Here is a 24503-nt window from a genome sequence, read left to right as displayed (position 1 = left end):
CCTTGCTCAAACCGCCTGATACAGGCCACAATTTCACAATCGCACTATGGGCAAGAAGGCACATTGTTTCATGTGTGTTACAGCTCTATGGTACTTTCAAACCGATTACTGCGGTCATAATCACTGTTATCATGGTTGTCTCCTCGGTGTGATAAGAGTGATTATCAGGACAAGCGAGTGCTTATCTGCTTTGATCTCTCAGTGGGAAAACAACATTAGCCTAGCTTCTGCCCGTAGCGGCTTCCTAGACAGCAGAAGGTGGAGCTGTCATTTGCTGCCATCTAGTGGAACGATCAAGAACAGACAACTAAAAAAAAAAGAAAAGGACTGCAAAAACATTCATGTTTCCAAATATTTTTCAGATATTTTGATTTACTACTATTTACAGTCTATATAAAACAAACAAAAAACCTCACAATTATAGTGTTTGATCTTCTACTCCTTTGAATGGCAACACGATGGCACCATCCTGTCCCAGTTGGTGTACTAGCAGAAGGCGAAAGACGGTGAAGCGTAAAGGTGTGGCGAGTGTTAATCCTCCCCTAGGGAGGACGGGCTGTCAGAGAGAAAGCTGGGTCCTCCTGGTTACCTCAACGACACCAGTAACTTTACGGACCGTCGCCGCTTTCCACGTAAAACCGAGAGGGAGAGACGGCGCGAGCGGGAACCTCTCAAACGGTCAGCTGTCGGGGATTCAGATGCTCCGTCTTCCCACTCTTTCACACCCTTCAGTTAATCCCAAAAAGGGAAATTGAGCATGCTAACACCACCAGCCTTACAAGACTTCCTCACCACGCAGATGAACGCGTGACATTGTACGATAAATGCTCCATGTAATCACGGTAAAAACCCGGGGTGCGTGACTGACATATTTAGGACGCGTGTGATTAGTGGGAGCTGCTAGCACGCGAGAAACGCTCGCTCCCCGGCTGGTGAAGAAGGGTGCCTACTGTGACAGCGGCAACAGCCAGACCCGGAAACTTGTCAAAACAGGAGATCTTCCGCCCATTCACATCTTCCTGCCAGCTGTTGGCAGCACCCCCACTTCACCCCTAGCAAAAGCAGAGCCAGAGTGATCCTGACCCCAAACCAACACCACACCCCCCCCCACCTCTATCCCAGACCAGAAATCCCCTCCGTGGTCTTTAAATGGGTTATCAAAACAGTGTACATAAATGTACTCCAGGAAGGTGGGGGGGGGGATGGGTGCTGATATTAAAACCAAGATTCATCTTTTGAGGGTGGGGGACAAAAGAGCATTTGAGGCCTTTGGCTGCAAAGCATCAACATTCCTTGGAAAATATATAGGCAGACAGCTGTGTTGCCCCCTGCCCCCACCCACTAGTGAATACACCACTGTCTGACAAATTATGGGAAGGCTGTAATCCATTACACACCTCCCTCGCGTCTTAACACTCTCAGGGGAAGGTGGTGTCTTAGGCTGTAAAGTCTGGGGGGTGCTTCCTGTGCGTGATTAAAATGCGCCAGCTAAGTCACATATCCCCCCCCCCATTTTTTTTGTCCAACGCCTCCCCATTCCCCCCCCCCAATCTGTGCTCCCGGGTTGCGAACAGGGCCTGACACTTCATACACAAGCCCTCACACCCCTTCACAACTCCTGACTAAACCCTCAAAACAAACCCCCTCCCATCTCTACAGCCAGTTGGGGGGGGGGGGCTCTTATCTTGATGAATCTATCCATTTGTTAGACAAGGTGAATGCAAGGTGGCGCACGGACACGGAGCAAACCACCTCAGGGGTTGTCCCCATGCAGGCAAACTTCTCCCCAAACTTATATGCCTGCCAGCTCTACTTGGGAAACTGATTTGGGGGGGGGAGTGCAGGGGCAGACAGAGGGGTGGTCTGGATGGAGGCAAGGTACCCCCCTACCCTTACCCCATTCTTTGTCATAGGCATGCACACAGCGCCGGTCACCGGTCACAAATGCATGGGCGGAGAACGCAGAGATCCTGGGACTCTAGGGCTCCTTAACTGGGTCACCCAAGGCAGACGCCCGTCTACAAGCAAAGAGCCCTGGGACACACTAGGGCTCCCTCGCACCAACCAGCCACAAAATGAGAAAAATGCGCCTTGGAAACAAAATTTTAGATATATATAAACACACACACATACATACACAAATATCAGAGAGCGAGCAAGAAGCTATAAAATCCAGGCCACGGATCTGGACGCACTCTGCCGTTTGGCCGCGACGCTTGGCAATAACTTACCGCATCAGAGACCCTGCCAGAGACCGCCATTAATCTTCCCCAGCCCGGGGTCAGAAAAAACAGTAATATTTTGCCGGTCCCAGCCTCAGCTAGGGAATTCTCGCATTCTAATCGGGGAAAAGGCATATTGTTCACTTTGGCTCCGGATGGGGGACATTTAATAGGCCACGGGCAATATAAAGCAACTGTTACAACTCCGGAGCAGACCCCTTCTGTCCCCCCCCCCAACCGAAATGATAACGCCCGCTAGCTAAGGTGTCTGCATGAAGGACAAATTAGCGACCTCTACGCCATGAACCCAGCCGAGTCCAGCTTCAGCCGGTTGTTAGCCACACGCTAACCAATACTGCCACAACAGCCACAGGACAGGAGGCTCCAGGAGGTGCAGTCTGGGGGATGAGAGCTCCTGGGATGTACAGGAGGCTCCAGGAGGTGCAGTCTAGGGGATGAGAGCTCCTGGGATGTACAGGAGGCTCCAGGAGGTGCAGTCTGGGGGATGTGAGCTCCTGGGATGTACAGGAGGCTCCAGCAGGTGCAGTCTGGGGGATGAGAGCTCCTGGGATGTACAGGAGGCTCCAGGAGGTGCAGTCTGGGGGATGAGAGCTCCTGGGATGTACAGGAGGCTCCAGGAGGTGCAGTCTGGGGGATGAGAGCTCCTGGGATGTACAGGAGGCTCCAGGAGGTGCAGTCTGGGGGATGAGAGCTCCTGGGATGTACAGGAGGTGCAGTCTGGGGGATGAGAGCTCCTGGGATGTACAGGAGGTGCAGTCTGGGGGATGAGAGCTCCTGCTATCCCAGCATTCAGCGAGAGTGTGAAGAGTCAGCCCCAGTCACGCTGCGGCAGAGAGGAGGATTTCCCAAAGTATGCCTGGACTTTACCTGTTTATAGGAATGGGACATTCTGAATGCCGTCTTGGACAAAGGCAACATTACCTATTTGTTGTGGGACTCCTGCGAGTTTGTAGCGGTCACCAGAATTGCCGCAGGCGACACCCCCTGCCATATTCCATCAGCCTCAACAAAATCCACCAAGCTGGCCTCAGGACAAGCTATTTCAGGCAGGTTTCTTTACCGTCTGCCAGGCCACAGCGTTGCTCGAGTCCCGTTCGCATACTTGAATCTGAAGCACCCAAAAGCTTAGTGACCTCATCCGAATCTCTCATACCCATCAGCTCGCACCCACCCACATATGAAAGTGAGGCTTCACCCCCACCACTTCCCATTTCCTCCTCTGAAAAGTCTTCAAAGCCGCTGACCAACATCCACCACCACCCTATGACGTGCCTGAGAAGAGCAGGGGGGAGGGGGTCTGCACGATGGACATGCTACATCAACACCATCCGGACCCCAGGCTCAAAGCGGAGCCTTAAGATCACATGCCGGGATTTTCAACCACAGCACTTCGAACACACAAGAGAAAACAATTAATTGGAGGCTGCCGGAGAAGCCGCACGTTAATTAATATAATTAGCCAGTATCTCAATTGACAGGAGCGTGCAAAAGCTGGGAATGAAGGCAGTGATGTGCAAGAGATTGATGAGTAATTAGACCCCCCAGCACTGCCCACAATAGCCAGGCTGCTCTGGAGCAATATTTTAATTAGTCCCTCCCATTCCCTTGCTTGGCACAGGCCTAAATCCCCCTCGCAAACACATCTGGAGTCATCCAGCTGCAGGTTTTGTGTAAAAGGAAACGCTGATATCTGCGATACTCCTTAAGGTTCAGATATTACAGTCCGACAGCGTTGGGCAGACCCTCCCTCCACTGAGATCCGCAGCCAAAGACCCCAATGCCTGCAGACGGAGTAACGCTACGGTCGCTAGACGGCTCCCGGATACTCGCAGTGGGGGACCTGATTTGTCTGCGGTGACAGCGGGTGGCCTAGTTAGCAGGTGATCGACTGGAAGGGAAGGCTCGGGTCTTCCCAGTCCTCCCATAATCGGTGACAAGACCAGCGGAAAGCAGGAGCACAGAGCTCATGCAACGTGCCACTTTGCATACAAGAGGAAAAGGCGAAACATTTGCAAAAGACCCGTTACAAGATACCGCTGGCGGCCCGAGCTGACAGATACCTCCATGTTTCCTGCGAAACGCTGACGAGCATGTGACCAGCACCAGGAGACAGACCAAACACACCACACTCAAACACAAGCCCACCTCCTCAGGCAGGAGAAACATCAGGTAAAAACAAAATGAAGATGAGGAGCAAAGAACTTAGTGTAATGCTTCAATAAAAATCAAAGTCCAAAAAGAATGAACATTTTAATCATTTCATTACTCGACACCAACACTGATGCACAACAAACGTCCAATAACCAGATGTTCTCCTTTTAAAATCTCCATGATGCTCCGATCGTAACTTTGCGGCGCATGTCACCCCCGACATCCGCAGACGAGCACCCCCTCGGTGACGCCCGCCCAGTCACGACGTCCGCTCCGCCCCCTCACTTCCGGCTCGGCTCCTTGCGCTCCTTCGCCTGGGAGCCTCCCGGCGTGGCGTTGGCCTTTTCCTGTCCCGGCTCCCACAGCGCGCTGCGCATAAACCTGGATGCCGCCGCTTTGTCCAGACGGGCCGCCGTCTTCCTGTCCGCGATCTCGCGCACCTTGTTCATGTACGTCCGGATTCTCTCCTGTGCGACAGGGACGGGTTAGAATCCACCTCGGCCACCAGTTACGTCAGGCAACCCTTTCCCAGGATGCTCTGCTTTTAAGCTGGTGAGACAGCACCTGCTGTATGTAAATATATGAGGTTTATCCCACCCCATCATGCCACCCCCCCCCCAAGTCCCAGGAGGCCAATTTTAAGCAGCTTAAATGAAAGCTTGCAGATGTAGTTACACAACAGGCCAGCGCTTCAAGGAAAATATCAACCTTACTTAGAAAAACAGACTTTTAAAACGACAAAACAAGAGGGAGGGCACATGGGAATTCTGGGAAAAAAGAAAGGGTTAGATAAGTGTGCTTACAGACAATAGTTTCCAGTTCACTTTCTGAGAGCATAATTGCACATATCAAAAAGGAATGCTGAAAGGAGAATTATTAAGGCATAAATTACAAAACAGTACTCTGGAGTAGACACATCCTTGTCTCCAGGGCCAAAAAAGCTTTTATCTCAGAGTTTTGAAAGCTCAGATGGAGGGGGGAGGAGAAATTAACTCAAGGCATCAGCCCCCATTTTTTCCGCCAGTCTCCTTCTTGGCACTGAAGAAGCACTTGATCCTCCACAAATCCCACTCTGTCATTCAACGATACGTATTAATCTTATGTGAAAGCAAAAATTACGGCAGAGTCCTTTTAATGTGGCCAATGCACAGCTGTCCTTCATTCCTAACTAATTGTTAGCACAGCTCTATTACTTGAGAAGCAGAGGACTTCAATGGTGGGGGAGATGACTGCGGGTGAACTGTCTGATGGAGTTTAAAAGATAAATTTAAAGACAGCTTGTGTCACATCAGAGAATGTTTCATTAAATATCAATTAAGTAACTATTTACTTACATAAATTTCAACCATAGTACGGTGTTGAAACAATATTGCGCATTAAAGAAATATCCCTTTAATAGAGTTTAAAGGTCACCCAAAGCGGCTCAGTGATTGGACTGTCAGGGACACTTACCGCTCACCTTGCTTTTGCACTGAGTGTTAATGTGGATGTGGATTTTTTTCCACTTCTGTGATGTAGCCAGTTGTATGTCAGCAGATGAGTTAACTCTAAACGCAAACATTCCTGCACACACACACAGGACCACCACAGAGACTAGACGTGTGTGCGCGCAAATTCAAAATGACAAAACCGTAACCATTACACAACGAGCATCCAGTTGCCTATTTATGGTTTACTTTTTCCAAGTGTGACTGTCAGAAGCAGTGTTCTGATGTTATTTACACAATGAATGACTTTAATGAAGAAAAATGTAACAAAGAATGGCAACAGAAGCAGTGAACCCAGTATCACTGTCAGATTGTTTGCTGAAGCAAGAAGCAGAATGAGCTGAAATCAGCAGCAGTTAAAAACAGCATGTGTGAATTGTCAGATGAAGAATGTTTAAAATGTATTGCCTTTATAGAATAAATATGTGGTTAAATCCAAGCAAAAAAAGTAACTGAAGTACTCACCAACTCTTGCTTGACTCCATGCTCCTTTGGGTTTACACCTTGTGTAACCAAGTATGCTGCCATGGGGAAAAATAGCAGGTAAAGCTATAGTACACACTAGCACAGGGTTTCCCACTAGCACAGGGTCCACATTTTTGCTCCCTCCCAGCTCCCGGTAGAGAGCAAAAATGTGGACTGTCTGGGAGGGAGCAAAAACATGGACCAGGTTGGGAAACACTACACTAGCATGTCAGGAAAACCCCCTACCTTATAAATATGTAGCAACATTCACATTATAAATTTTTTTTTCCCCTCAAAATCCAATTTGAAAACAAATAGGTTGCTAACAGAAAACACTTCATTGCACAACCCACTATCCAGGGACTTATTTTGGTAGGAGAACCTATGGCAGGGTAATTGTTCACCTCAGGCTACATTAACTAATTACTATGCACTTGAAAGTTACGCACATTATCCCCCACGGAGAGGGCAGTGCCAATCATATTTTAAGATTAACAACGCTGCACTTACTCCAATATAACGAATTTAGGGCATAAGCAGACATCAGGTCCAGCTTGGCTTGTTCAAGGGGATCCAGCTGGAAGAAAGAAAAAAACAATATAAGATGAGCATAAGTCCTAACCACGGTTTGCTGGAGACTGTTCAATCTTTCTTTGTAAAGACACACGCAATACCCAGATTTGCTTTTGAAACGTTACACCAAGGCCACGTCTTGCACTGAGACATGGTCGTTTTTGCTGCATCCTCAGGTAAAACTCGTAGCGGTCTTACTTTTTGAACGAGCTCATTTTTCGACACAGACACCATGGTCTTCACCATGTTGTGCAGGGAGTCCACAGAGGAGTCGAACTCCGTCAGATACTCTTCGATCTCGGCTGGGTATTCCTCGGCGGGTACATCTTCATCTGCCATTTCCTGTAGTTACGTCGATGAAAGTTATCCAGCCGTTGCTTAAAACCCTTAACCCCACTGATCTCCGACAGAGTATGTGGCAAGCTAGCTTATAATATCAGTACCATTGACTAACTAGTTGCATTGTAATTATAGCATAGTCGGGTGTTCCTACTAGAAGCTTCAATCACAGTTCCATCATTTCCTTTTACGACCACTAACCACGTTCGTACACACAGGAAAAACACAAAAAGGAAATACTTATAAACGTACACACACCTGCACCCAAACACGTTTTATAAGTTTACTTCCTCGCGTGACGAAATTCCCGGAAACGGAAGCAGAAATATGCAATCTGGGAAATGTAGTTTTACAGCTGACAGCTATATTTTACTGTCATTATGAATGTCAGTTTTAACACTGAACACCAACAATAGTGCGTATAATCAGTTAAAATTAGATCCATTGCTGTCGTTATCCGTATATATTTTAATAATTTCTGTGTGCTTTAAATATTTTGTTTTGTTAAATTATCTTGTTTCTATAGTGACAGCGTCGTGGGGTTGAACCTAGGTACAAAAATCAGAGAAGTTTACCACTTTCGTGCGGAAACTTCTGTGGTCCGTCTGGATCGTAAAATAATACTATGGACAACTGTGATTTGGAGAAGATCACAATTTCAGTCGGAACATTAGAACCCCCTTTCCAACCATCTATCACGCGATACAAAGTTACTGTCCCGAGTAATATTAACCAAGTGACACTGAACCTACAAACCAGTGACTGTGGCGCCTCGTACAGAATCGTGAGTACTATCCCCTCGTTATCTAGGCACAGGTATTTGGTTCAAGCCTCTGCAAACCCCATATTTCCTTTTCAGCGTTTTGGAAATGGCTCAAATGTATTAAAAGTAGATGATGGAATGAATCAGGTGGATATAGAGGTAGTCGCTGAAGATGGTACATCGCAGATTTACAGCATAGAAGTGATAAAGCTGTCGGCCAGCACAGCGAAACTGGAGGACCTAATAGTGTCGCCGGACACAAAGCTGCAGCCTACATTTTCCGCAAACATGTATGAATATTCATGTAAGTCTGCTATGTAATCAGCATTTCAATACGCCGCCGCACTTCAAACGGCGTGCTGTAATGCAATTAGTAAATTCATTTTCTTAGGTATGGCTAATTTCGATTGCGACGCAATAACTATTCTGCCAAAAATACCGGATGAAAACATGCGAGTTTCGGTCAACGGGACTGATATGCCAGGACTCATCCACTTAGCAGTAGGTGACACTCGGATTGAGACCAAGGTTTGCTCGGCAGATGGCACCAAATCCCAAGTAAGAGATCACAATTCTACCAAATTTTGTTAAAACAATCAACTGAAAATATTTGCTGTTCTTTTTTCTTGTGTCATTTTCAAAGCAAACGAGGCTATTATTTTTTTTTTTGAAATCACATTGAGTAGGTTTGCTGTGCTTGCAGAAAGATACTGCTTGCAAGTGCATCATCTCTTGCAGGTTTACACAGTACTGGTGACACGGAGGGAAATTCCCTTGGCTTTTACGTTTAATGACGTGAAGGACCGGTTGGAATATGAATGTCCCGTTTCTCTAACAGCCTTTTACCGTCCTGTTTCAATCAGTCCCAGGTGAGGTGACACCTTTAATGCTGCCTGCTTACTGCTACCCAAGCCCACAATGATGACTTATCTGTGCGGCTTATGTGATCCCTTCCACAGCGAGCCTAAGCATATCTTCTCTTCACCATACATTGACATGCTCACCCGGAGGTCAAAGGTGAACCCTCTGAATGAGCTTCCCCTGACGGAAAGCTGGCGGGCACCAGAACTTGATCTGGACAAGAGAATGTCAGCTGCTCTAGTCCAGTGTCCCTTCCACTATCGTGGTAGGTTCTGGTCAGCAAACCCTGAAACGTACCCACAAACCCCCAGTGTACCCACTTCGCATATCCTCTTCCAGGTGACTTGGTTGGCCGTTTACAGATTTGCACAACCCGCAAGCAACATTGTTTCCTTTTCCAGGTCTCGAAGTAGAGCGGTGTGCACGACAGAGCTTTTTATGTTTACTCCTGCTATTTGTTTATAAAATTTATTTGAGGTCAAGTGGGTTGTTCAGGGACTCACCTGCACTGTTGCTCCTGGGATGCACTAATCAGACATCCAGCACTAAGCGCTGCTGCTCCAGGATGCAGACACACTAATCACAAGATAAATTGTAACTCTAATTAAGCAAGCGGGGTCTGACAGAGACAGAAGGTGTTTCTGTCCAACAGTCTGTTTGTGTGTGCCTCTTCTGCCTCTGAGGCATCCGCGCAGTCCATTAGTGCACAGGGAGTGACCTTGCCTCTACCCCTTGGGAAGGATGTGAGAGTCTGCTGAGGTTGTCCGAAGCTGGGTCACATGCCAAAGGATGTCCGTGCAGGCCGCCCCAAAAGCTGGACCCAAAGGTCAGTGTGGAAGCCTCAAACGGAAGCTCAGGTTGCAGGTCACGTGTCCGTCATGTGAATATGCGTGATTGTCCTTGCAGGAAGTCACTGGGACAGAGTGGTATAAGAAGCACTTTGCATTCTCCAATAAACTGGAAATCGAGACGAAACACACCTTGGAGGTAGAAGCTGTGCTATGTTTGCCTGTATCTATACTGTCAAGTGATTTGTTACAGTCAGTTTTGCATCGATAAAAGTACACAAAGAATGAAATATTTAACTATTTAGACGTGCTTTGGAACCTGTATTACTGTATTGAGATTAAGGTGCACAATATGACTCAAAAACACTAATTAAAACAACACACCTAGTCTTATAAGCATAGTCTTCATTTGACTAACTTTTTCTGCAAATCAAATATGGTACGGTCCCCAAGGAACTGCTCAAGAAAGACTAGATCAATGAACAGAGAGCTCGCTCTTTCCCCCCGAGATGCGAAGCTGGGAGATGCGTCTCCAGACGGCGATAGGGGGAGACGACGTCGGCGAGCTGTGCCGTCACGCTGATGCTCAGCTCAGACTCTACCGAGAGAGGCTTCCTGAGGCAGGTTTGTGAGACCTCTCCATGGAACTATCCAGCTATGATTAGAGAAGCTTCCGGGTTAGCCCTCTGCTACAGACAGCATAGTCAGACCAGAAAAAAACACACTAAACATGTAGTCACTTGGAATTTTCATTCATCTGCTTCCGCAATCAGAATGAATGGTTGTGGAACCTCACTGAAAGGTGATAATGAAACTGGACCCACTGTTCTGTTGCTGCGAAGGTAAAGCTCAAGTAAAAGACAACATAACCTCAGGCAAGATTTAGGCAGAAAGGAGTTATCTGGGGAAATCTGGGCAGGACATAGAGTTGTACAACTTGGTGATGTTCTTGGCTTGGCTGCTCGCACGAGCCCCCTTGTCCAGTGGCGTCCCAAAGCTCATATGTCTCCTACACTCTCCGTGCGGCACCAGCTACTGTTGAGCTCCCCATGTGGATCTGTGATACTCTGGCCCAGAGACTGCAGTGAAGCCCAAAAAGCCCCAAAAAACAACATGTCTGCCCACACTTAAAAAAAAAAAGAACCACTGGAGAGATCGATACGGGCTCCGGCGGTTCAGGTATTTGAAAGCTGCCCTCTGACCGGAAGCACCCACACGCTCTTCTCCGCTTTCTATAAAAGCCAGACGGGTCCGGGGTCCGCCCACGTAGGCACTTCCTCATGCAGAAATGGACCTGCTTTGAATTTAATCCTGTTGCTGTGAGCCCTTATCTGGGAAGTTATGCACTGAGCAATTATTTAATAGGAAACTATAACTATGAAGTTGGAAGCAGTGATGCTCATGGATGCTATAGGTTTGACATCTATCCATCCATCCATCCATCCATCCATCTTCCCTAAACACTTATCCAGTATTGGGTCACAGGGATCCTATCCCAGTAGACAGAGGGAACAAAGCAGGGGAATACCCCAGATAGGGTGGCAGTCCATCACAAATCACATAAAACACACACATGCACTCATACAAACAATCTCCAAGTGTAGGTAACTTTAGAGATGGAGTACCCAGAGGAAAGTATAAGGAGCATGCACTGATCCTCCTTACCCAGAGGAAACCTGTCATTATATTGTCTATCTTTTGTCTGACTTTCTAGAAACATCTGTTTTAATTGCACTTAAGTATAAGACACTTTGTAACTGATAACTGAGGAACACTAGGAGTAAACTGAGAGGCCCTCAGCATGGCTGCTGTTTGGCAGTACGGGCTCTGCGTGTGAACCCAGGTCACCTGATCCGGTACGAGGACGGCCGGGTCCTGCTGGACTGCCTGGAGCGGGCGGCCGTCCACTACGCTTCGGCTATAAGGCTCAAGCCTCGCGACCCCAAGCTGCACCTCCTGCTGGGCCGGGTGCTGGAGCAGCTGCACTACGCCGCCGAGATGCACGGCCTCAGCCGGCAGGTTAGACTTCAGGAACAACCCCACCCTCTGCATCCAGGCCCATAGGAGGGGTGGGGGGACAGGCTTTCAGAGCTGTTGCAACTGGGATCCAGTCTGGATAGAGGGGGTGAGACAATGACCCCTGGGCAGCAGTAAAGGCAGCATGCCAACTGTCCATGACCCGCAGTCGGGTTGGTGACCGCATCTTGTCCCCGGGCCTGGATTCCCGGCTTTCCCTCTGCTTTTGTGCTTTGCCTCTTATTGTCTGCTTGGTTCTGAAGGGATCCAGACTCCCACTGGCGGGAACCAAACTAGCATTTTCCCCACATCCGCTCCAAAGCTGAGGAAGCCCCCCATGCAACCTTTCCACAAACTTCCCAGTCTGGAAAAACATCCCCCTGACCCTCCCACCCCAAGGGGCCTGATGCTGCCTGTGCAGTAAATGTGGTAATTTATGCCTGTCTGATCCCTATGATGTTGTACTTGGTACGGTCTGCTTCTCTAGCAGGCTGAAGAAGATGCCCAGGACCTGGATGGCGCCCAGGTGGCAGGGAAGGACGATGAGGTCCTGGCCATCTGCAAGCTCCACGGCTTCTCCAGCCGGCCCACCCTGGAGGAGCAGCTGAAAGCCCTGGACACAGAGTACCGGCAACTGAGGGAGCAGGGCCTGCCGACCAAAGCCGATTACATCCAGACCCTTTTCATCTGGCTGTCAAAGAGAGCAGGAAAGGTGCCCCCCCCCCCCCCGCCGGCTCGGTGCCTCTGAGGTTTCAAAGGGTCCCGGGTGATGACCTTCAGAAAGCAGAGCTCTCAGATGTGGGCCGACCGCCTGTGTGGCAGCTTGGCTGGTCCATGGGGCTGTGCTGCTCACTGGTCCTTCTCAATGAAGTAACAAATAACACAAATCTAACATAAAACCATGACTTTTCAAACCCACTTCTAGATTAGTTCCTCACATTTGCATTATTCAGAAATTTGATTACTTTTAAGAAAAAACACCTGCAATTTTTTTTTTTAACAAGAGTTTGTTAATTACGCTGGCCAGCAAAGAATTTGTCACAGAATGACTAAGCGTTGTTTGTTATGTGCTTTCTACGATTTCAGAGATACACTCAGAATTATGCTGTCACCCATAGTCTTTGAGTGATATCATTTGTAGCTTATATCGATAGTACATAATTCCTTATTAAGAATGTATGGGTATATTAAAGTTTAATTAATTAATTTATTTACTTATTTTATTTTTGTTTGTGAACAAGGGTCACAAAGTACTGTAAGCCAGAGTTTACAGGCTGTAACATGTTGACATGTTGAGAGAGGATCTTGTTCCCTCTATGATATGGAAAGACGGTACCAAGTGGAACTCGCTGTGCCTGCTGACTTCTGCTGGACCCTTAAGAGGGATGTTCCTGAGGCCAAGTACAGCAGGAAATCATAATATATACCATAAGTGTGTGTGTGTGTATATATATATATATATATATAGCGTAATGTTTAATTGTGTGTAAAGGTAAATTCTGATCAGATACTTGAATTCAGCACAAAAATACATCTATTTTTCTTTGTGTGACAAAAAGAAAGAGAAAGCACGTGTTGACCAGTATTAGTGGATATAGGATTTAGCACAGGAGCCCCTTACTGTACCAATGCTCCTCACTGCTGCATAAGCAGCTACAATCAGTAGCCTGACTGCGTGCTGCTGCCCCAGGGAGCCGGAGCCGGAGCCGGCAGCCTGGGTGCGGAGAGCCCTCTGCAGCAGGCCCTGCTGAAGTTCCTGGATGCCTGGTCCCTGAGCCCTGATGACTGGGAGCTCAACCTGCACGCGGGGCGCCTGCTGCTACTACAGGGTCATGCCCGCGAGGCGCTGCAGCATCTCCGTACAGGCCTGGCCCTGCGGCCCTCGCACGCCCCCCTCAGGTACCCCCCTCAGCACACACCTGTGACCTCTCTGCCCTTGGCTACCTTGCTCCTATTGTTTGCTCATGTATGATGGCACTGAGGAGACAGTTAAACACCTTAGCCATCTGCACAGCTGGCTATGTCAGCTGAATGACTTTACAGTACTTAGCTCAAGGGTATAACGGCAAGGAATCTCCGGTGACATGAATCTGTTTATAAATTCATGTTTTTGGCTACTATCTTGCATGTTTGGATCGTTCATGGTTCTGCTGTATACTTTATAATTCTGGAGCGTGTTGCCGGAACTCTGTGCCTCTGATCTTGATAGGTTCTACACAGGACTGGCTATGCTAGAGCAAGACAGGGATCCAGAGAGCAAGGTAGAGGCAGCACTGTATCTCCAGCAAGGCCTGGAGCATTTCATCACCCTGAGCTGCAACCCAGATGGCCTGACCAGGTAGGTGAGGGGGGGGGGAGGGTTTGCTGTGATCAGCCTACTTTAAAGCCCAAGCAACCATGACAGAAATTAGTGTGCATGCAGTTCATCAAATACGATTAAAAATTGTGAAGTTATGGAGCAGGACTATTCTTAGAATCATCAGGTTTTTTTTCCCCCACCCACCAGTGCTGACAAGCAGGACACAGCGGACCTGCTGTCCCTAAGAAACACACAGTTCCTCCAAGGCTGCTTCAGTCTGGGAACGTTGCTGAGGGACTGTAAACATCCTGGGAATGCCATGAGCCCAGATCAGGTCTTTCACGCGTAAGTGTCTCCAAAAGTGTCGCCTGCCAGCATTTATGGTGCATTCTAAGTAACGGTGAGAACCTCACACACATTTAGCACGTTTAAATCGAGAGAGACCGCATTGAGTGTCAGGAAAAATGATCAGTCATGGACTCGGTTAAAAGGTTTGCCACCTTCTTTGACATAACTCTTCCGGCACTCGGTCCTCTTTCCTGGAGCACGGCGGTTTTGGCTGCACGCGGCCTGTGTGGGTGCATGTGTCGGGGAGAGGTGGCGCGGCAGATGGACTGGGTCCTGCTAGACGCCCACTTCGCCCTGCTCCAGGCCCTCATTCAGGCCCAGGTTCCTGGCAGGGAGGCCTGGGTGGCCAGGAGGTGCCAGGCCCTGAATTCCCTTATTCGGCTCACCACCATCGCCCCCTGCAGGGAACTCCTCGACTTGCAGGAGAAGGTGACTTTTACGCTCTTACTCCACACCCTCTGCCTTTATGATTCAGGGACATTGGTATCGTGCCTTAAGAACAAACCCTGAAAAATATGGATAGATGGAAAAGATAGATTTTTTAATATAAAATACTGAATAATCAGAAAGTGGATGTTTTAGAGCATTTACATAAAGATCTGGATTTTTCTCTATGCCTTATCTTATTGGCCAGGTGTGCCAGATTGGAGTGGTGGCCACGCCCCGCAGCAGCCACGCCCTCTGCCTGCTCGGTCAAGTTCAGCTGGCCCAGTACGACCATGAGCCAGACTCAGGGATCGTGCGGAGCTCCCTGGCTGACTGCCTCCTCAGCTTCCAGGCCAGCATCGAGCTGGAGGACACCATCCAGTCTGGACCCACACCCAGGCAGCTGGCCGGTGAGCAGGGAGAATCCCCTGCATCTTCCCAGCCCTGAGAGCTACAAGCTCCTGCTTAAACTTCTGGCATTGCCTTGCAGTGGCGAGTAATATCGCTGTAGAGAAACGTGTCTCTGGATACTTCAGATTGTAGCAACAAAAAAAATCTCCCATCCCAAAATGCAGCTTGTGGTGACATCCATCCATCTTTCAACTGCTTATCCTGACCAGGGTTCCAGGCATCAAAGGGCCCAATGCAATGTTGCACCTCAGACAGGATGCCAGTCTGACGCATTAATTAATGCATCCAAAAATGGTACACTGCATTCATCTGCTTCAAGTTGATTTGTATGGATTTTTTATTCCTTTTCTCCTTCAGGTCAGAAGTGGTGGCAGGATCATCAGGCCAAAAAGGAGATGGAGAAGTCTGCCAATCAGACAGCCCCTCCACTAGGGGGCACTCACCATGGCTCAGGAGCGAGAATTGCTGGAGAGGGGTTCAGCTGTGCCAGGATGCTAGGCAGAGGGTGTGCTACAGCCCCTACACCCAGCCAAAGAACTGGAAAACCTGCTTCCCTGTCAGCCAAACCTACCCCACCTGTGGCAAGGTGCTGTGAGTTTGCCTTATAAGGCGACTTCATCATGGCCTTAGTTGAACCCTGCTTTGCCCCAGAAGGTTGCATAGTAAATAATAACATGGACTTTCAAGTCCAAGGGTAGTTGTAGCAACCTTGAGCACAACCGTTGACCTGAGACACTACAGTAAATCATGGGTAAAACTTGGCACTCTGCCCAGCTCTGCCATACAACAAAGCTAGGCCCACTTTCTTTACTGACTCGGAAGTGTGTAAATGGGTATTACACTTCATGTTTATCAAATTAATCTACAAAGTAACTGCACTACAGCGGTATCATTTGTTTTTTTATTGTTGTCCAGCAGAGGGTGCACTGGAGCCAAGCGAAAGTGCGCAAAGACACTTTGCAAAACAACCTCAAAATCCAAGCCTGCTTCCATGGCTCCCAAATCAGCCTGCCAGTCATCTGAGGAGAAGCTGCAGCCTCGAGGTTAATGATGGTACCATAATGACAAATCATTTATTGACCATTGGCCATTTAAGTACAAATGCAGGTGCTTTGGAATTCGTCTCGTCGCCTGCCCACCTTGCTGTCCATAGCTTGGGGGTCACAGCACAGGGTCAGCCAACGTGCGGCGGGGAGCTGGGGGTTAAGGGCCTTGCTTAAGGGCCCACAGACATGTGACCGCTGAGCCAATCAGCACCCTCAACCACCCCCCACCTCTATCAGGATGAGGGTCTGCAAGACATAAACTTGTGCACCTAAGTTAGTGAAAAGCTGTGTTAAAAGTATTGGTGGACATTTCAGATCCAGAAGATAAAAATCCAAAGCAGGATTTTGTTTCAACCAACTAGGTGATTACTCTGTGACTTGTGACTCTTTATACTCAACTTCTTGGACCTGAAATGTCCACCTCTGGTCATAACTCAAGCTTCTGAGTAAGGCACCACCTCAGCACTGACTTGTAAACATCTTTGTCCCCATCTCTGTGTCAGCTCCAAAGGCTGGCCAGCTTGCACTGGATCACATTAGTAGTGGAGATAACATGATGCGCAACTGCTGGTCCCATGTCCCACGCCTAGGCCTGGCTCGGGCCCTGTCCCGCCTACCCAGCACCAGAGAGAAGGCATGCGCTCTCTACCAAGAGGTCATCGCCGTGGCACCAGAGGCCAGTGTAACACGCTCGAGGAAATGTTTTGTTCCATTTCAGGGCGTTGTTTGCCCTAAATAGAGAGTAGCGGGCAACTGTCACACTGACCTTCCACTGCAGGTCCACGATGCTTACATCGAGCTTGCCGATTTGCTGGTTAAGTCTGACCCCCTGGCTGCTGTGGATGTTTATTGCAAGTTCCCGCTCAGGCCCGTCAGTGAGCAGAACTTCGACGATGCCTTTATAAGGGGAGAAATCGTCCGCATCCTCATGAAGGAGGAGCAGTTTGACCACCCGCAGCTGGGCCCCAATCTAATCGCCTACGGGAAGGTCATGGGACTTGGTATGTATTCCCCCTGAGAAGCAGAACAAAGTCCCTCAAATGATCATCAGATATGTCCAAGTCAACATAATTAACATTTATTGAGCCGTTACTAACAATCATTAACTATGCGCTACTGGTCAAAAGTTTGGACACGCCAAGCCGCCTACAAAGCAGAGTGATTGTGTCACATCACATGACCTGGCCGCCTGACCTAAATACAGCAGAAATGGTTTTGGAGGAGTTTGACCAGAGAGTGAAGGAAAAGCAGCCAATGAGGGCTCAGCATATGTGGGACCTCCTCAAGGGCAGCTGGAAAAGCATCACAGGAGGCCAACTCATGGAACTGGCATGGCGGAACAAGCAGCGTCAGCCAGTCACTGGAGCAATTGGGGTTAAGGGCCTCGCTTGGGGGCCTAATGGTGGCATCACTCTGCCAACCATGGGAATTTGAACCAGCAACCTTCTGAGATCCAATCCACAGAGTTGCCCCCTCAATAAATATTTTTTAATACTTTTTTTGATCAGTGCATAATTCCATATATATTGTTTTATAGCTGTGATATCTATGATTATTCTAAAATGATGAGAAAAGTACAAATAAACCTTTCTATGGGTAGGTGTGTCCAACCTTTTGACAAGTGCAGTACATCCTGCATGTCTAATATCCACCTTTCATTTCTATAGGTGGTCTGGAAAAATACATTGATATTCTTGAAGGGAAATTCAAAACAAATCTCTTGAAGACTGTGTATGCTGGAGTCCACGATAAATCAGTTGAAGATAAAGATCTGCAGGACTTTTTCAGTTTTAAATGCTGGATATAACCTGTTTTTCCCCTTAAGGGCAAACTCATTTTTTTTTAAAGATGTGTGTGTGAATTTAATAATGTAATTACATCCTATCATGCTGGCATTTGAAAATTTATACATTTCTGAAATGCATGTTTTTAGAATAATTTTCTCTCTGTACCAAAGAACATTCTTTTAAATAACCTTGTTCTGTTGCCTGAATACTTGGAAAGTTACATATCAGGCTTCTGGATATTTCCACGTATGGATGTCATTAAAACTGAAGTTTGTTAGAACTGCTACTCCATTGAACTATCTTGTATCAGATGGTTATTCGACCAAAATTCAAGTCAGCAGAAAGAAGTTATGCAGGGTAAATTTATAAAAATAAAACTGGAGTTAGAGTGAAAACAAAACAAAGAGGGCAAATCTTGCTCTATTCCTTAGAACGAGAGGCTTCTGAACAGGGGACACCTTCAGCAGGTCAGGCCCCCTGAGGACACGGCCGCAGAACGAGGTGCCCTTCACACGCGGTTGAGTTTGGTGACGATGAGGACGCGGACGGCCTGGTCGAAGGCCGAGCAGACGCACAAGCCCTGCTTGTCGGGACTCCAGTCCAGGCTGGCGATGGGTTGTGTGGACAAGGTGATGTTCTGCAGCAGGTTCAGTGTGCCGGCCACCCCCATGTCCACATCCTCGGCATCCTTCCTGCTCCTCTGAGCTGGATACTCGCTGGACAAGAATCAGAAGGACCACTGAATGACATGGAACCCCATCCGTCTCGCACCTGCACTTCAAGCCATATATGGTGGACAAGGTCAACTAAGATGCAGGTCACAAGCCTCATGCTCAGGCTCTGGCTACCCAGCTGCAGCAGAAGACACCATATAAGAAAAATAAATGAACTTACTACTTCCACAGATGTAGGTTTCCTGCTCCACCTGTGGTCATGAAGACGTCTCTGTTTTGTGGCAAGTGTCTCACCTGCCAAACTGTGGACTTGTGGGCCTGAAGAAGGACAAGATTTGCTGTCAGGAACTCAGTTCCAGCCACTGGCTTTTAAACAGTTTACTACAGGCATTGCCCATTTATAAATTTGTGGCATATCCTAGCATACAGTGGCATGCAAAAGTTCAGGCACCTCTGGTCAAAATTTGTTAGTATGAATAGCTAAGATGACCTGATTTTCAAAAGGGATAGAGTTAAAGATGCATTTCTGTAATATTTTGAGCAATATTACGTTTTATTTCCATCTGTTAGTTTCAAAATATCAAAAAAAGTAGAAGGGCCCAAAGCAAAAGTGATCGCTGTTTGTATCCAACTGAGAGCCTTCCAGCTGTCTGGGGATTTTCGCCCAGTCCTCCTTGCAGAAAGCCACCATGGGAGATTCTTGGGCCGTCTTGCACGCTCTGCTCTTCTGAGGTCTACCCACAGATCTTTGATGATGTTTAGGTCCAGCGACTGAAGGCCATGCCAAAACGTTCAGCCTGCACCTCTTGAGGTGGCCCGTCGTGCATTTTGATGGTGTGATGTTTGCTTCTAGAATTTGCTGGTATTTAATTGAATTCATTCTTCCCTCTAGCAGTGAAATGTTCTCCGTGCCCCTGTCTGCAACACAAGCCCAAAGCATGATCGATCCACCCCCGGGCGTAACAGTTGGAGAGACGTTCTTTTCATTTCTCCAAACATACCTTTGTGCTTTGTGGCCAAAAAGTTCTATTTTAACTACCTCAGTCCACAGGACTGGTTTCCAAAAAATCAGGCTTGACCTTCCATGAAGGTCATATTTGGCAGGTGTTGTTACACAGAACAGTGCACCACTGCTCCAGAATCTGCTAAATCTTCCTGAACGTCTGTTTCAGTCAAGTGGAAATCCTGAGCTGCCTTTCTAGCAACCCTAAGAGAAATTCTCTTAGTCCTTCAGTCCTCAACTTGACCTCCACTGTTCCTGTTAACTGCCATTAAATCACCGACTGAGAAAACAGCTACCTGAAAATACTCTGCTATCTTCTTATAGTCTTCTCCAGCTTTGTGGGAATCGTTTTTTTTTTTTCATTTTCAGAGTGCTAGGCATCTGCTTAGAGGAGCCCATGTTTGCTGGTTGTTGGGAGACGGTTTGAGGAGTCAGAGTACTTATAAAGCTTTGAAATTCGCATCGCCTGGCCTTTCCTAACAATGATTATGAACAAGCCATGGCCCTAACAAGCTAATTAAGGTCTGAGACCTTGGTAAAAGTTATGAGAGCTCAGATCTCTTGGGTGCCCAGATTTTTGGTTCCTTCCTTTTTCCCCCCCACTCTAAAATGATAAAACAAAAATAAGACTTGGATCTTGTCGAAAAGTAATTTTGACCAGGGTTCCCAAACTTCTGCATGAAAAGCATTAGAAAGAAGAAAAGTCAGGATATAATTAGCCTAGTGTTGTACATGTCATGCTTAAACATGCTTCATATGAGTCACACACACACAGCATATCTTCTGAAGTTCTCACCACGATGGAAAAAAACTGCAAACAAATTTATGCTGCAGTCTTTGCCTCGAATGAGTGCAAGGCCTGGTCAAACAGCCAAAAACAGGATAAACACCATTCAGGGGGTGTCCCCAGAATCTGCAAAGGCTGACTCTGATGATTATACATCCACAAAATAAGCGCAGAAGAGGAGCTGCCTTTCCCTACAGTGCACATGGCCATGAACTCAGCTTTGCCAAACGGCCTCACTCCATGACTCAAACAAGGCCGCTGAGAACTCTCTTAAAAGGGAGCTTTGTGGGGGTTATGAAATGATGAAAACAGCCTTTGATGCACATCCCAGGCATAAACGTCATATTAAAAAGGATGCTAGTAGATCAGCACGCTTCACTTAGCTGGAATCAGTTCAGGTTCACAAAACCCAGGCTGTGTGGATGGAGCTGTAACAGACACCTGTAACAAAATGCCCATTTCAGGGCCACGGGGTGGAGGCCGGGCTGTTTCCACGGTTACCTTTTCTGAAACCGATGCGAAGCCTTTGGTCGGGTGCTGGGTTCGCATGTCGAATACGTGAAAGTTGCCCTCCAGCGATGTAGCCACCAGTTTGTTCATGCTGATGTCTTTCCGGTCAAACTCCACGCAGCATACCTACAGAGCAAATAAACATCACAAAAAAACTAACATGAGCCACGGAACAAAGTGCCCTTACTTTAAAAAATTTAAAGCAGGTTAATATTTATCATCTCGGAAAGATGTGCATTAAGATAGTTCAGATATTTAAGAGCTTGAGCATTTATTATACTAAACAAAAGCATCCGATGCTGGGTCTCGGAGGAACCAGAAGAGCAGACGACAGAGGAACACCCTGGATGGTGAGCCGGTTTCTCACCCACACATAGTATGGGTGATTTTAAAGAACTCGCCCATCTGTAAGGAACCAGGGTACTCAAAGGACACAATGCACCATACAGGAAGAACATGCAAATTCTACACACACAGCAGAAGCAGGATTCAAACCCCCAACAACGGAGGTGGGTAGAAACGGTTCTTAAACGTCACACTGACCGTACACCTCAAACGACATCCATACAAAACTAAAAATCAAACACGTCGACGCAATCAGCCGCATATTTAACGCCACCACCATATTCTCTCTGTCATGCCACGTCCCTAGAGGGTGCAGAATGTTTTCGATGCAGCAGACCCACGTAGAGAGCGCAAATAAACGGATTGGGGCAAGTGAGTGAGTCACTTTAATAATGGATATGGCTGCTCTTAAAATGGAAGGTGCTCTCGTTATTAACACCCACTGTTGGTTTAATGCTAGCAATGGCAGACAGGGAAACCAACAATTTACAGTCACGCTTACATGCTAACGAAAAACACACATTCCATGCGAACATTACACGGTTATGACATTTACCTTTAACACAAACATAAAATACACATATTAATTATATACACTATTGAAGAATGCTTGTGGTGCAGGGTACAGCATGCTGGCAACTGCAAAATCTGTCCTGCTGACCAACCTCGCGGTGTCACATTTATGTCAGCCAATCGTGGACAGTGGGCGGGATCAGAGCAAACGTAAATGTTCACCTCAGGGACCATGCACAGGTGGTGTGCCGAAATGGTGATCACCGCGGCGATTACATGTCATACAGTGCCATATTACTAACATGATTCTGGGAGTTTTGTCTAAAAGTATACAGCCTCCTATAGACTGACTATGCACTAGGCACTGTGTGGTACACAATCAGAACCGCTTACCCCATTTTTAATGTTCTTTTCCCATCGCAGGGACATGTTTCGGAGATCAAAGAGCTTGATATCTCCATTGTCATAGCCAGCACACACACACCGGTCCTGATCATTGAAGGCGTGGCCTGGACGAGAGGTAGAAAGGAGATCAATGTGTGACTCGGCTTAGAGTAAGTTACAGATCTCACCGTGCAAACTTACACTATATATTCATCTGCATACCAAAAGCCACCGTCCAGCAGTCTCTCCTGGCTTCCCCCTCGACTGGCTCCATGTTAGCAACAGGCAAATCCTTTTGCCTGGGGTCCCAAACCTTTACTGTCCCTGAAAAGTACAAAATGAGGGGCAAAAAAGCAGAAACCGATGAGCACATCTTGGTTGGACACCTTAGTAAAACTTTGCATGTCGAATCCATTATATTCACCGTCTCTGCTTCCTGTCACAATCTCAGGGGCTCCGTCTCCAATTCCCAAACCTCCCACGCCATCAATGCAGTTCACGATCTCCTTGTGCGCCTTCACAGAGTACACTGGGACGTCAGGTACTTCCAAGTTCCTGTAGATATTTATATTTGCATAACTTGGTCACATGACATCACGTATACAAGAGATATTAGTTAAAATAAATCACGACTGTCCGATTTTTCTACAGCTACTTTCCAAGGAAAGGTAGCTAAATAAACAGAAAACATAATAGATTTCACCGACCATATGTGGAGGTTCCCGTCAAAGTCTCCCGTAGCTATGTGTCTTTGCTGCAGTGAAGTAGCACCAAAAGTCCCACATTTTATAGGCTTGGCTTTTTCAATCTGTAACGAAGAAAAATGACGAATTACAAACGATGTTTAAGCCACAGCAAGTAGCAACACTTTGCTGTCTTAGAGGTGGACAGTGACATTTACATGCTTTTCAGTTTGTAGCACATTGACACTGTAACAGATGCATACATTTAAAGAAGGGGACGTTTGTTGCCATGGTTACCAATTACTTTTGAGATTTCTGGAATAGTTAGGTCCGTAGTTAACCAAACGTTGTCTAAATTAGGCATTATTACCTCCTTAACGAGATGCACCTCTCCACGTTCAACTTCATAAATCTGCATCACTCCCGTTCCTCTGGCGAAGTTGCCCATGCAAACGAACTTGGCGCTGCATGGGATCCATTTGCTGTCAAACACTGTATAATTCAGGCTTTTGTGAATGTGTGAGATAATCTGAGGCTTTTCAGAAGGTGTGGACATTTTCATAAACGCGAACACGACAGGTGTAGCTAAATATCGAAACAAACACTTGTGAACCCAGTGCAGACTTTAATTCTATTCGAGCCCTAACAGCATTCAGAAGGATAGTTGTGGAAACTGCGGCTTTCATTGCATCCAAAACACATTTGAAGGACCCCGATCGCTATGAGGCTGTTTAGTGAGATGCCTGATTTTTTTTTCCAGAGAGAGGTTGACAGTTCTACTGTACCGTTATTACTAAATAATTATTTTATGTCTAAAATAACTGTAGTCGTTTTAGTTGTAATAATATATTTTTCTGTAACTATATATTTTTATGATTTCCAGAAAAGAACATTTGTAACAAGGGTCCTCAGTGACGGTTGGTTGTTTGAGTGCTCTGGTAGGTTGAAGCGCCTCGGCATGGTGTGTGATAAGTAGTGGGAGTATTTTGTGTGAGGGCTTTTTAAAAATAAGATTTCCTTGCATGTATAACAAGTTTCTTCGAGAGGTGTTATGTGGAGCAGTGCACTATCAAAAAAAGTAATATCTGCGCGTAACACGTATGTGTGTCATAGGGCTTTTCAACATTTACACCTTGTATGTTTAAACTGCGCGCAGTTGTGTTTATTTCCAGGTTTGGGGGTACCTGGCTTGTGTAACCGAATTATTGCATATTAGTAATCGAATCCTGTGTTTTATTTCCGTGTAACTGCACCGTCATATAACCACTTATTCTGTGAAAACGCTGGGATTCCCGTGTAACTGTCCCTACAACCCTACGAGGACAATCGTGAGTGAGTTACGCATGACGCTTTATCACTTCAGTATTGTAGTAGAAGGGACGGATGGCCTTAACGTTTTCATTAGCTGCAAATTAACTCATACCTACCATTGACTTATAGACAACGGGCTGCTTCTCACACAGGAAGGCAGCATAGTTGGTCGTCTGTAACGGGTATTTTAAATGTGTGGTTGCATATGCTTTTTTTAAATAAAGCATACTTGGGAATTATGAGTTTTAAGAATAAGGGGTGAGGATAGGAAAAAAATGCACTTGGCTAAT

General features: G+C 47.0%; 3 protein-coding genes across 3 annotated transcripts; 1 reads left to right on the top strand and 2 right to left on the bottom strand.

Annotated features, from left to right (window-relative positions):
• Nucleotides 1-4474: 4474 nt before the first annotated feature.
• c1d (C1D nuclear receptor corepressor) lies at nt 4475-7599 on the bottom strand. The gene is made up of 5 exons (XM_023842773.2): nt 7517-7599; nt 7118-7261; nt 6857-6923; nt 6347-6402; nt 4475-4861 (listed from the first exon to the last, which is right to left on the bottom strand). The coding sequence occupies exons 2-5, from the start codon at nt 7256-7258 to the stop codon at nt 4676-4678; spliced, it is 450 nt and encodes a 149-aa protein (XP_023698541.2). The 5' UTR covers nt 7259-7261; nt 7517-7599; the 3' UTR covers nt 4475-4675.
• On the top strand, nt 7587-18023 carry LOC111859753 (uncharacterized). Its single transcript, XM_023842725.2, has 20 exons — nt 7587-8042; nt 8118-8325; nt 8413-8579; nt 8760-8890; nt 8981-9147; nt 9623-9708; nt 9789-9869; nt 10180-10294; nt 11514-11689; nt 12174-12398; nt 13377-13585; nt 13896-14024; nt 14193-14330; nt 14531-14762; nt 14968-15169; nt 15528-15756; nt 16089-16213; nt 16720-16892; nt 16995-17217; nt 17884-18023. The coding sequence occupies exons 1-20, from the start codon at nt 7884-7886 to the stop codon at nt 18021-18023; spliced, it is 3315 nt and encodes a 1104-aa protein (XP_023698493.2). The 5' UTR covers nt 7587-7883.
• On the bottom strand, nt 17279-23626 carry dnaaf10 (dynein axonemal assembly factor 10). The gene is made up of 8 exons (XM_023842735.2): nt 23273-23626; nt 22927-23027; nt 22644-22774; nt 22442-22543; nt 22229-22344; nt 20969-21103; nt 18898-18995; nt 17279-18719 (listed from the first exon to the last, which is right to left on the bottom strand). The coding sequence occupies exons 1-8, from the start codon at nt 23462-23464 to the stop codon at nt 18512-18514; spliced, it is 1083 nt and encodes a 360-aa protein (XP_023698503.1). The 5' UTR covers nt 23465-23626; the 3' UTR covers nt 17279-18511.
• Nucleotides 23627-24503: the final 877 nt, after the last annotated feature.

The sequence above is a fragment of the Paramormyrops kingsleyae genome, chromosome 3, assembly GCF_048594095.1.
Source record: "Paramormyrops kingsleyae isolate MSU_618 chromosome 3, PKINGS_0.4, whole genome shotgun sequence".
NCBI lineage: Eukaryota > Metazoa > Chordata > Actinopteri > Osteoglossiformes > Mormyridae > Paramormyrops > Paramormyrops kingsleyae.
This window is presented reverse-complemented; position numbering and strand designations above follow the sequence as displayed.